We start from the raw sequence: 14,185 nt of genomic DNA, 5'->3' as shown, positions 1-14,185 counted from the left end.
AGTGAGAGTAAGAGAGAGAGTGAGAGAGAGAATGAGTGAGAGAGAGAGAGAGAGAGAAAGTGAGAGAGAGAGAGAGAGAGAGAAAGTGAGAGAGAGAGAGAAGAGAGAGTGAGCGAGAGCAGGAGAGAGAGAGAGAGAGAGAGAAAGTGAGAGAGTGAGCGAGATAGAAAGAGAGAGAGAGAGTAAGAGAGAGAGTGAGAGAGAGAATGAGTGAGTGAGTGAGAGTGAGAGAGTGAGGAGTGAGTGAGAGTGAGAGAGAGAATGAGTGAGTTAGAGAGTGAGAGAGAGTGAGTGAGAGAGCGTGAGAGAGAATGAGTGAGAGAGTGAGAGAGAAAGTGAGAGAGAGAAAGAGAGAGAAAGAGTGAAAGAGAGAGCGAGTGAGAGAAAGAAAGAGAGAGAGAGAGAGAGAGAGAGAGAGAGAGAGAGAGAGAGAGAGACTTTCTGGAAAAGAATCTTGTTGGGAAATGTAGCCAATGTGAAAGCAGATGTGTTTGAGAGTCACTAACAGCTGGAACCAAATTCCTTGTGTATGTTAACACACTTGGCCAATAAACCTAATTCTGATATAAGCAGATGTATAGAAAAGGCTCTATTATAATCCATAAGGAGGAAGAAAACAGACAGATAGATACCTCATGCCAGTGGAGTTAAGAGAAGCAGCATTAATACACGAGTTGTTTCAGACTGGCAGTGATAAATGTAATATATTAATACTGCGTCTATACAAGTGTTCAGTGATCATGGCTTGGACCTGAATGCTGAATCTTTACTTTGCCTTTAAAACTTTAACAATAAAAGTCATAAAAATACATATCTACATTACTTCCTCAGTGTGCATATGTTAGACAGCAAAGTTATAGAGAACCGAGGTTTCTATTTAAATTGGATTCACAATATAACAGAACTATCACGACTTTCTCCGGCCTCGGATACAGATCACAATACACGTCTGGTCTATTTCCCGGGCACGACGTTGCCGTACGGATCGCTGGTTCTGTACCTTTGCTTCGATACTATTAAACAGAGAAGCCTGGCTGCTGGCTTAGACAATCAGAACCAGGAGTCCAGCACAATTCATTACATAATGTGAACTAAACCTCAGCAGGTAAATCAGCAGGTTTACTAGAACAGGACTGTTCCCTACTGATGGGCTTCCTGATATATCTATGTGTCTATATATACCATGTCTATATATATACTGTATATAATAAATACCATAAATAGATGTTTATAGTACTATATAAATATACTCCTATATTCAGATATGGTTTTATTTACGATTTACAGCAAAATACAAACGTATGAAATATCCCAATGAGACAATACGGTATCTACACACTCCAAATCGAGTTTTTCGGAGGAGCTACACATCGGAGGTGTAACACGAGATGATGGACAGGATACTGAAGATTGTCATGCATTAAATCTATCTACTATTAATACAGTGTGAGGAGGTGAACGAACAAATTGGTGAAAAAAGACTGAAAATGGAAGTGTTTTCTGTCCACTCGTATTTTTTTAGTTTTTTTTTTATAACGGATGGTATCATGATTTACTCGAAACTATTATTCAACAGCAATGATTCATGAAATGCTTAGGTTAATGGTTTTTTTGCTTCATATAGCTTGCTGTCACATAAGTACATACATTACGCAACTTTTAGAAAAAAAAATAGTAAACTTGGCTCTTTTAAAGTACAGAATGCAAAAGTCATATTCAGGATGATTTGGCACTTTTTTTTTTTTTTTACATTTTAGCATTAACGCATTAATGTAAACTACAAACATTGCACAAAACATAATCACATAAAACCATTACTGATGGTCGTGTTAAGAGTTTAGCTCTGGAAGTTTCATTTTAGAGGCGATACTGTGACTGGTGTTTACGCAGTAAAGTAGCCTTGTGATTTGTCACTGCAGACAACAACAAAAAAAATCAGCTATAGACTGGATAAAGCCTGTAAGCAATACAAAGTGCAATTCATGCAAATCAATATAAAAAAAAAAAACGTAAATATGATTCACACGTCTGCACGTAAATGCAGTAAAACGTCACATGCTCTCGACGGAGCGTCAGACGACTCTGGGAGTTTATTTCGAATTCTTTGAGAGATTGACCGTGAGGGATGATGAATTCATCTGAGAAGGATTGAAAGGGATTGAGAAAAGGCACAGTATCTTTACCTTTGAGCCTGCACTGGCTGTTAAAACAACAACAAACAAATAACCGAGGCGACTCAAGAGGATGATGAAGAAGCATTTGTAGATGATATTGGTTTAAATTTGGCTAAGACTCCAAACACTAATCGTTGTGAAGTATACGCAGACATACGGCTGGCTGCTGAAGGCTAGAGATCGGTGAGTCGATTGACTACCAAAATGACGGCTTGGAGTCTTTCACTGATGATCTACAGCGTGTGGGGAGCATGCGGCCCTGGAGCTCGTCCTGATGGAGTGGCGTCTAACTGGCTGCTGTTTTGCTGTCGAAACGTACTACAAGGTTTACTCCAAATTTACCACACAAGTCTCCCAACAAAATGGAGATGATAAAGATTATATTCAAGTATACATAATCTAAAGACACTTCGTAGCTATCGAATGGTATGTAAACTTCGCGCGAACCCAAATGGAAACAAATCAAAAACAAAAAACAAACAAACGAATGTAGTGGTAGCATCGTATGGCTACTCCAGACTTGACTGGGAGTTTTTTCTCATTGGTGTTACAGATATACTTTCAGTTATGAGGGTTGGACCTCCTGATGGTTGGCTTCCTGTTGACGTAAGTGGCCCAGTAGGCCAGGTTGAAGATGAAGAAAAGCACAGGAAAGATGATGCGTGAGATCTTGTCCACTTTGCTGACTCGGTTGTAGGACTTTTTGACGCCTTCACAGATGTATTCGCCATCCATCCTGGAGAGCCGAACCTCTCGGACCGGCTGGGCCGGGGCCGGGGCCGGGGCCGAGGCCGTGCTGGAAGCGCTCTTAGCGATAGTGGTCAGTCCGGATTCTTTTCCCGCGCCCATTGGATAAGTAGTGCCCACGATGTTGAACGTGTTGTTGGTCTTTTTAGAGAATGACGCAGACTCGCGTCTCTGTGGGAGGAGAAACAGACTGTTATGAATAAAAAGCAGTAATTTTAAGTGCCCAAAAGAAGTTCCTTTAGCTGGATGAGTAAATCACAATTCATCTCACTAATAGAACGTTCCAGATGCACTGCTTTTTACCACTTTATATATGTACACAATATAGGGAATAAAAATACGTTATGTAACCTTGGTTTTCTGAACGTTTGGATGACTGGATACCTTGGTGTAAACGTGAGCTGCATGCAGAGGAACTTCGACCAGGTCCTGACGTGACATGTGATGCAGGAATTGCAGTAAATGCTGCTGTCATACGGATTAACACTAGCTCTCACAAACCCTGGGGGTTGTTTGATTGTGTATCACTCCTCCTGAATCACAGGGATATATGGTGTGTGGAAGTGCTGTGACACTGGGGTGATGGTAACCACAGAGAAATCAAATGTTGACACTAGACATCAAAGCAGTAGGAGGAGCCAAGTGTGCACTCGACTGTCAAACGCAGACGGACTCGGTCTCTACGCTGTACACAGGCTGGCTATGAAAAAAGCCGCGACTGTCTGCTGACCTGCTAGTAGGCGTTTTTTATTTTATTTTTTTTCAATCTGCCTCGTCAGTTCGTTTAAATAAATTCCTGCGTTTCCATCCATCGCCTGTGTAATTCCACGACACGCTGTCACTGCTGACATTTCGCTTAGGTGCAGTTATTGTGCCTTCCTGCTGTTGTATTTATCAGCGATAAGCCTCGTAAGCACTCCAGTTAGGCAAATGCTCGGGTACTGTCATGACTGTGGGCTGATAACACAGCGCTTTACAGCATGCCTCCTCTCTGATAAAACGTTCTGACTCACTGGACAACGCTCTGCTGAGAAATATCTTCCAGCTGAGAAGCTTTCTTCACAACCCAGAAAAAAAGCCAGCTGCTTGTTGCATTCGCTCGTAAGGTCATTGCCTGGTGTAAACATTATGTTCATGACTGATCAAAGCAAACCTGAAATCTTTGTGAGATTAAATATTTGACCATAAATGTAAAACGATGCTGTTCTTTAAAGTACTCAAAAAACAACAACAAAAAAACACCACTGATTCTGCATTTGTTTTTTGCTTCATTTTGTTAATTATCAGTATTGAAATGATAAAATACATGCTGTAAAGTCAGAGAATATACGGTAATACATATATCATTAAGATACAACTATAATTAACAGACTGTTATCGCTAAATGATGTGTTTTTAATGATCTGGTGATGGTGAAATAAATCACTCTGTCTGATCTACTCGCATTTCACAGACAAGGATTTTCCCCAATCGTAGGATGGCTAACAACCCAGAGAGAGTGTACACGTACTTCCTCTGAGACACGTGAAGCTGCTGACTGCATTGTTTCAAACTGCTACTCGTTACTGATATATCTTCTTCATTTGTCCAACATTATATCAGACACGAGTCAGTGGAGCTGACGGTGAACTGGCACACCAAATGAGAAACTGGTCCTGAGAACAAGCAGCTCAAAGCAGAGAATTAGGACAGACACACAGCTAAATAAATAAATAAATAAATACGTGTTGGCCAGAGCAGGTTCTACTCTTGAGCGTTTAAGTGAAAAGGATTTTACTTGTCAGGCAACCTATTCCCTGGCCATGAAAATATTTGGCCAGTGATGTCAAGCTGGTGTCAAAACAGAAAGAAGTGGCTAAATAAGCAGAGCCTCTGCAGCGCAGGGCGGCCGGGAACAAATAGATACGATGCCTTGACAGGACTGCGGCAAAATTCCCAACAACACTGCAAGGAAGCTGCAGAGCTCAAGAAAAAAACCTCCATCCAAAGTTTTTTAGAGGTGAACTAACAGTCACAAAGGATATTTACTGTAAATAAGTAACAGCGTTAGCTATGACGTATCGCGCAGCTGCGCTCTAGAGCCCAGCGTTTATTATGACAGAGCGGTATTAAATCTCGAGCTTTCATTTGTATTGTATGTTTAACAGTGTAGTGAGATTTGAAAGCGATTTGATCCTTGTACTGAAGACACAGTGCTTTTGTGCTGAGAAAAAAAAGAAAGGAAGAAATAAACTACCCGACGGTGGAGGAGAACTCGTATATAAAACTGCAGGTGATTATTTCAAAATACTATTTGGAGAGAAGTACAAAGCTGAGATGGTTTTGAGATGATGCCAAAACTGCAGCATTCAGTGGCTCATGCCAATGTTTGTGAAGGAGAGGAATACAAAGGTAGCTCTGTTATTGTTATCTACTAAGGCTGAGAGATACGAATCAAAAATATCCATCATTATACTTGAGATGTGTCCGACTGCAAAAGCAAAACCGTGTTGCATTAAAAACGAAATTCGATGATATTTTTTTTTTACAGCCTTCAGAAATGGAGGAACAGATTTCTGCACAATGGAATGTAACTGCATCCAATCAGGGCTTGTGTTTTTGAATGATAAAAAAAAAAGGTACAGAAATATATATTCAGGAATAGTTATATAAGTGCACTCCAAATCTCTCAGCAAAACAACAATGCTGCCTGAAAAAAAGATGAATTAAGTATAAAAACTATATTTTTATTGTAGAATTTTATGAGTAAAAACAAACATTTAATTTATATATTTTGTGTAAATGTGTAAAAAAAAAAGATATCTGGGAAAAGTTTACTGTGTAGAATATTATAACATCTTATCACCCAATCAACATGATACATTTAATATCTGAGGAAAAGAGTTAAAAGTGTATCATTATATAACTGACCATGATATCGATGTTATATCGTATCATCCAACCCTGACGTAGGAACAGCTTAAAGCTTTAAACAGCCAGGTTCAGTAATAAATCGCTCCACTGTGGGGGGACAGGGTTAAGCTTCCAGGTCTCTCTGGTGGCCTACATTTAATTCCACATTACTGACACAACACATCCGTGGGATGTACACAAAGGGATGGAGCTTGTAATAAGCTGCTTGTCAACCCAAGATGGAAATATGGGTTTTGGTGTCTCTGTACGTCAGCACAATCCCGCGAGGACGTGCACACTGTAAGCAAATATGTTTCGAACAATACTGCACCAAATAATCCACGTCTGATGGGATGGAATATTAAATGCACAGGTAAGAAACGTGGAGTAAAAAGTGTTATACGGAAATGAGGAATTGTTTTCATTTTTGACTTTCACATTATATACTTTCTCCACTTCCTGTGTGAACGCAAGCTGTGCGGCGCTGCAGAAAAGGGAAATAAAGAACGTGACCCATTGTCAGAAAAAAAACAAAACACAGACCCCCGTCTCAGTCAGAGCGGTTGCTCAGCGAGCTTCATTAGCGACCTAATCACATTAGTGAGGAGACAATTAGCTGCTAGTAATTTCTAATAAATTCCTGTTGTGAACTGTTTGCTGCTCAGACACTGCAAATTTATTGAGAGGGTACGTTTCCTCACAATCCTTTCTATAATGATTTGACGCTACGCTTTTAAATTAAAAAGTCCCAGCAGACCTCATCCAGACCCTCAGATTTTAAAACTCAGCTTGTTTGTGCGGTGACATGACATCAGCTAATTGAATCTGGGTTTGCTAACAAAACCTACGTAGCCTGATCTACGTTGAGATACAAGCTAGCTACTGCTAGATATCTAGATCTTCATGAATAGATAATACGTATATGAGGCATCTGTTTGTGCAGCACTTCAGCTTTCAGTGCCACAACCACAGTGTTTTTTAAATCAAGAGACTCGTACATCTTTGAGTTTTTTTCTCTTTAAACGTTAAACGTTTTGATGACACGCCTGCGCTTAGCATCATTTATCCACTGACAGGAATACTAGTTTATCTGAATAACGCTCCCTTTCTTTTACAGTTAAACCAGAGTAACTGGAAATCATATGAAGAGACTGGAATGGATCGACATTAGATGACACCCAGATGAGGATGAGGTTCCCTTTTGACTGTGGTTCCTCTCAAGGTTCCTTCCTCATACCGTGTCAGGATGTTTTTCTATGCCACTGACTCGTTCATTAGGGATACAGTTACAGGGAATAAATTCTGATGCAAAAATGTTATGATGCTAAGCACATGAAATGTTGCAGAGAGAGAGGAAGTGTTTGTGGAGGTTCTGGAAGTGTGTGATACTCCATAGGGCTTGGAGGTTATACTGAGTGCTAGCGGCACTATAGTGAGAGCTTGTGACACTGTACTGAGAGCGAGAAATGCCACTGGTTTAGACTCATTATGGACTATTGTCTAAAAAACAGGCTGTGAAGCTGCATGAATTAAACATGCCCCAGATCCCTTAAGTGGGGTAAAACTCCTACCACCCCGAGTGCTAATTCGGCACTGATCCTCGTTTAGTCTCAGGAACACACACTGTGAAAACATGCTGTAGGTATTAATGCTTTAATCCCATATTATTTACTTTCTTGGCTCAAAACTTCCTTTAATATGTAAAGTTATGGATAGTTACAGTTCTGATGAACACGAAGCTATTTATTTATTTATTTTTGAGATTCACTGTGAGGGAAGATTTCACCACACCATAAAACAATCCTGTATTTTTCTTTTCTCCAGACCTGCCTGACCCATCCTGATTCCCTACCTCTTGATGGAGTTCTCTTTACTTTCGCTCATGAACAGCCTGAAGAGCCATAAGGTTACTTTGAAACTCAAGAACCATGAGGATGGATTTGTACTGTAGTGAATATAAACTGTCTGCTATAATGGCGTTTTTCTTTTCTTCACACTCAGTGAGATCAGACAACCTCAACAATGACAGAACTGATCTCCATCTCACCACCACTACCACTGGCTCACTAACAAAGAAGAAACTTATGGGGACTTATTTATGAAACAATAAATTATATTTATAATCTACTGAATTCTGGAAAAAACTGCTTCAGGACAATGGCATTGTTAAAAGCACTTTATAAATAACACACAAATAACATCTGGAGCTGAACTCAGCACAGCATTTTCTGCAGCGTGCTGTAAAATAATAACATTTATAAAAGTATAAAAGACTATGACAGAAATTCTGTAGCCATCACTTGACCTTATTCTCAAGCGATTTGCTCCTGCTATAAAGCTCTAAACCAACTATAAGTATGTGCACCCCTGACCATCTCACCCATATGTGGTTCTTCCTCAAAGGTAGAGGCACACATTTGTATAGAACGTCAACACTGCTCCAGCATGATGATGCTCCTATACAGTAAGAAAGGTCCATGAACATGTAGTTCCTGGGCGGAAGGTTGGACTAGAAGAACTCGACTGTCCTGCAATGAACCCTGACCACAACCATCCCAAACACCTTCAGGACGAACAGGAACTGGAGCATCTTCAAACATCTGAACAGTGTCTGATCTCACTAATGCTCTTGTAGCAGAATGAACACTAATTCCCACAGCCACACCAGAAAATCTGGAAGAAAGACATTCAATCCTAAAAATATCAACATTCAAGGAATACGTTTTCTGTGTTTGTGTTAAAGGAACAGGAGGCAAAATGCTGCTAAAAAAGCGAAAATGTGAATAAAAGCAGAGCTTAGCATCAGGAACAGTCCAAATCCTCACCTGTCCTTTACTCCTTATTTTAGTAACAAACACAATTATTTCTCTGCATTTCTGCTGTGTAGATTTTCTTATTTTATATTTGAACTGATTCTCTGCATTTTTTCCTGAGGCTTCACTATTCTGCTTCGTCTAATGAACAGCGGTAGAAAAACAGCTAATGAATAAATAACGCACTTCTTAACAGATTACACAGGGTTGACTCCAGGAGAATGGAATGGAAATTTATATCAGCAATAACCCCTCATCCTGGAAACAATATGGCTTCCTCGCTAAGCTTTCTTTAGAGTGTTTCCCGGCCATTAGCTGTGAGTGCTCCATATTTCAGCGCTTTATCAGGAGCGGGACAGAAAGAGGCAATATGCAGGAATGAGCAAAAAGGCATTTGTGAAGGAATTAAGAGCAGACTGGATTCCTGAGATGGAGCAATCTCTCTGTAAAATTACATTCCTGACATGTTTCTTTTTGAATTGTTCATAATACAACAGCTACAACTTTATCTACACTGTTAAAAAGGAAAGTCATTATTGAAATCTAATTCGGCTGTCCCTTGTAAAGTCTGATATTTTACTTACAAAACAAACATTATAAAAACTGCTTTAGATTCAGAAGATCCCCGTTCTCTTTGTGTTAAAGCTGAACTGCCTCCTTTGGATCACAGCGTTCAACACTGGACCTGTTTTATTTTAAAATCAATATGTCGCTTTCTAGCTACTGATCTGTCTTTTATCATTTCTGTAAAATGGACATTAAAATCTGCGCTCAAAGAAACACTGTTCATCTTCTTTTCTCCTGTATTAGGGCTGAGCTGGACAAAAAACCTTTTTCATTTTAATGCCGCAACAACGTGGAACAATTTACAGGAACAGTGAAAATTAATTGGTTGAATTTATGCCACTTGTAAATACTATATACAGCCAAAAGTTGAACACCTGAACATAGCATTGATATGTGCTCCTTTTCAAAACTCCATTCCATTTCACATTTGATGTTATTATAACCTCCACTCTTCTGGCAAGATGTTTCATAGATTTTTTTTGGAGATTATTTCAGCTACATGTGTGTTGGTAAAGTCAGGTAGTGATGTAGGTGAAAAGGTGAGAAGGTCTGGGGTGCAGTCAGCGTTCACATTCATCCCAAAAGTGTTAAATAGTTTTGAAGCTCTACAACAGGAGATCTTTCACTCCAAACCATGGAAAGTGTATCTTCATGGAGCTGGCTTTGTGCACAGAGGCATCATCGCCATGCTGGAACCGGTTTGAGTTTTCTAGTTCAAGTGAAGGAAAATTTCCTGCTACTGCATTCGAAAATAAATCAAATATAATATAATACTTCTGGACACACAGAGTATCTTTGAGTACAGCAATCCCGGCTAAAGAAAGGCTAATATTTACTAATTCTACTTCTATAACACTTTAAAACTGCATAGGAGATTCTGGGACAGTCTTAGAATGGTTCAGAAGTTACAGATAGGATGTTTTTGGCACATAAAACGCCTCAGGGATCAATCCTTGGGCCAGTTTTATTTAATTTATTCCAATCACTCACTTTCACTAGCTGTATCAGAACCAAAGGCCTTTTCGGAATTTAAAAACATTGGCAAATGATTTGGTACCCTGAGAAACGAGACACAGTTATGAACTCCAGGCAGATTCTACTTGTGTAGCAGGTTTTGAACTCCTACAAACTCATTCCCAATACTGAGAGAGTTTTAACCAGGACAAAGCAAACAATGCACATCACGTCAGGGCTGAAATCTTTACTCCTGGCAACCGCTTTGTTACTGAATAGATTCTAAAATGCTGCTATTAGTCGATAAACCACTAAATACATTAAGCTCAAGGAATGTGTTTCTGAAACACTTAAATGAACAGAAGCCTGCTGCAGTAGATTTAGATCCAAAGGTAAAGCACGGTGAAGCAACATTCAGCTTTTTTACTAAAAACAAATGGATCCAACATCGCCAAAGCTCTTAAAATGTAGCTATTATAACATACTAATACAGTATAATCCATGGTAAACTTGTGGTGCCTACAGTTCAGCTCTTATACTTTATTTTTTAACATTGCACTATTAATTACTCTTGTAATCTCCGTTTAATTGATTTTATTATTCAATGCTGTTCTGTTTTTTTCTACATAGAGCACTTTAGATTTCCTCTGTGTACAAAAAGTGCTGTATAAATAAACTTGCTCTGCATTATATTACCGGTATTTGTATCTATAACACGGAAAATAATTGTAAATGTAATTGGTCTAAAATTGACTGAGTTATAATTCATATCATGTGGAGCATAATTATGTAACTAAAGTCTCCCTAAGAGCTCCAACAATACTAATGTAATGTGCCAGCTTGGGGTAAAACCTGTGCAAATTACAGCCATTTATTTTTGCCTCTGTGACGCACCGGTGTTTAGGTTGTTAGGAAGAATAATAATAATACTCCTGCTCACCCTCATCTCCTGATTCTCCTTCTGACCATCCCAGGCCCAGCTGCGCTTGGTAAAATAGTTGACGGTGGCGAATTCAATGAGGGCGGAGAAGACGAAGGCGTAACAGACGGCCATGAACCAGTCCATAGCTGTAGCATAGGCCACTTTGGGTAAAGAGTTTCTGGCGCTGATGCTTAGTGTGGTCATGGTCAGAACAGTGGTGACTCCTGAAGTGGGGAAAAAACAGTCCATGACCATTAAAATCATTTATAAAGGGTTCAGTCTGACACATAGGCATGTTTATAGATGTGTATTTTGATTAGTAAAACATAATAGCGTACTATAATGGTTAACTGCAATGTATATACATTTGTGGCATTTAGCAGACTTTCTTATCCAGAGCAGGGTTTCAAAATTTAAGGAATTTTTAAGACTGTAAACTTTCCATGGGAATCAACAGGAATAAATGGGAGAAAACTGAGAATTTACAAAATTGCAGGTTCGTCTATAACAGGAAACTTAAATGTAGTTGCGGATTTTTTTGGTTAAAACAACCAAATTAAATGCAATTTTAGTAGACTTTCTCTCCTGCACATTCATCAATCACATGCACACAGTGCACTTACTGCAGGGCCACTGAGGCCACGCCCCCTACATGCACTGTACATTCTTGAATTCTTTATGAAAAAATAATGTCAAAAAATATCCATCTTGGTGAGTATTCATGTAAATTACATAAATACTACATACATTTATCTTTAAAATGTCCTTGTGCTGTGTGTAAGCTACTGTGCAATTATTATTAAAAAATTATACTAACAATTAAATCAAAATTGTCTGTATTAGTTTGCATTAAAGTCAGCCTATGACCCAAAAAAATGTTTAATTTATATTTGTATATGATACAGTTTATATATATTTCCTAATTTTTAATGAATTCCCATAAATTCCTGGTAGATTTTCTTGGTAGTATTTCCGAAATTCCCATGCCTCTTAATGCCACACAACCTGACCGAATTACTGTGTTATACAAAAAAAAAAGCTTTTATTACCCTTTCGACCAATCGGATTCCAGTGGAATAAATCGTACCTTATTAGAATCGTTGTACTTATTTCAGATGACAGATCATGAACACGTCATGGCCCGTACAGCACCACAGAATCCTACACAGTCATGATGATATTTACTCTAATGCCATTTTGAATAGACCACTGAAGCGAAATAATGTGAGTATTGACAAAATGGCAGTTCTGCCACGGAGTACACGCAGAGTCTCTCGCCATCTGTCAGGACACCTGCGATGCCAGTTTAAACTTTGGAGGAGTCGGGAAGAGCATCATTCCCAAGCAGATGTAATACAGTAGAGTTCTAGTTTTAAAGAGCATGAAGCAAAAACAACCTCAGGTAACATCAGTTCTGTTTAGTGCAGCTGTAGATGAGAGCGAGGATGCATCTGAACGTAGATGTACTGAAAGAGCAAAAGCATGCATCCTTGTAAATGCCTGGGAAATCTGAAAGGGAAGAAAAGTGAGCTCTTCCTGGTAAGACCTTGATAACCCGAGGCCATGACGAGAGTCTGACAGCAGCAAATCGTTCGTGGGTGCAGGTTTATGCTGTCGTCAGTGAATGAAATAGCAACAGAAATCTATTACATCCATGAGTCCTTCGTGTATGTATACGTTGAGAGCCTTGGCTTTACCGTCAACTCTACACTTTCTTTATAGGAATGTGGAGTGAGTGTATAGCTGAGTAACAATAAAAGAAGGAGTAGAAAATAAATCAATCGCACTGGGAAATCAGAATTTTTCATAGGTCATTGTGTGCTGACCCACAGCTTTCTGCTGAGAATGGAATATCACGAGTGAAATGAGGGAACGGTCTGGAATCGTTGCCCATTAAAGCAGATATAAGAAATCACTCCACTCGATCAGCAAGCACCTGCCTCGATGGCAGAAAACTGAAACAGATGCAGTGTGTTTCCGTCCTCTATCGAAAAGTGCATGGATAATTTCTCAAAACCCTCCACCGCTTCCGTCTGTAATCATTAAAAAACAAGTCAACAATGACATTTCTCTGTCAAGCAATGGAGGAGAAAATGATAGGGACATTAGCGAGGAGTGTCGCTCGAGATGCAGCACAGACACTGGACAATTGTTGGGATTATGCTCTGAAACCGTACATCACAAATTATACACAGACTGCCATGAAAACAGGATCTGCATGAAATAGAGAGTCAGGCCCATCACAAGGGGGAATCATGAAGCTGGCAGCCTTCCAGGGTGTGAACGATTAATTAAATTTCACCCTCCAAGTGGGGTTGTAGAGCGGCAGCATGGGACTAAAAATATCAACGCTTCCCTTTTCTTTTAAAGTGTGATAAATGAGCAGTTAAAATGAAAAAAAAAAAAAAAAAAAAAAAAAAAACGGAATTTCTCATTATCATTACAATCGACTTTATCTATATACTATATTATTAGATTCGCCACATCGTTGTAGGAATCTGCTTGTTTTATTCAGACTTAATTTTCTAACAAAATTTAATAATTGAGGTTAAATACTCAATATAGCCAAAAGTATTGGGACATCTGGGTTTTTAAAGCTGGCGACACACAGCTGTACAGGATGTCTTTGGATGCAGTAGGATTGAAATTTTCCCTTCACATGTATTAGGAGACTTAAACCTATTCCAGCATGACTATGCCCTAATTCCAGCTTTATGAAGATCTGCTCTGGCATGGGTTTTCCAAAATGTACTGTAAATACAAATCTTCTGGTCAGGTGTCCACATCCTGAAAAAACTTTATTCACTTTAAAACATTGTGTTTAGCCGAATGCATGTGAACTTTGGGAATGGGGGCAGTACCGGGGAGAAGCAGTTAATATACTGAAGGAGATCTCAAAACCCCCCGGCAAATCATTCCAGAGTTATAAGTTGATTGGCTCATATATTGTTTAAATAAGGAGAAATTAGACTGGAGTGTTTTTGAGTGATAATAATAATTCACATTAGCGTACTCGGTTGTCAAATCGCGGAACTCCTACAGGGACAAAATGTCTAAAAAGATCAACTATAAATAAAACATTAGAGCAGTGTATGGATGATCATCACATATGGATG

General features: G+C 39.1%; 1 protein-coding gene across 4 annotated transcripts in view; it reads right to left on the bottom strand.

Annotated features, from left to right (window-relative positions):
* Positions 1–375: 375 nt before the first annotated feature.
* Positions 376–14,185, bottom strand: part of LOC124398116 (gamma-aminobutyric acid receptor subunit alpha-3-like) — a 109,687-nt gene continuing 95,877 nt past the window's right edge. For all 4 annotated transcript variants that reach the window (XM_046868147.1, XM_046868146.1, XM_046868148.1 and 1 more), the window contains 2 exons: positions 11,088–11,293; positions 376–3,092 (listed from right to left, as the gene is read on the bottom strand). In XM_046868147.1, coding sequence (XP_046724103.1) covers positions 2,736–3,092; positions 11,088–11,293 — 563 coding nt within the window. In that variant the 3' untranslated portion in view covers positions 376–2,735. The remainder of the gene's footprint in view (positions 3,093–11,087; positions 11,294–14,185) is intronic.

The sequence above is a fragment of the Silurus meridionalis genome, chromosome 15 (assembly GCF_014805685.1).
Source record: "Silurus meridionalis isolate SWU-2019-XX chromosome 15, ASM1480568v1, whole genome shotgun sequence".
Lineage (NCBI taxonomy): Eukaryota > Metazoa > Chordata > Actinopteri > Siluriformes > Siluridae > Silurus > Silurus meridionalis.
This window is presented reverse-complemented; position numbering and strand designations above follow the sequence as displayed.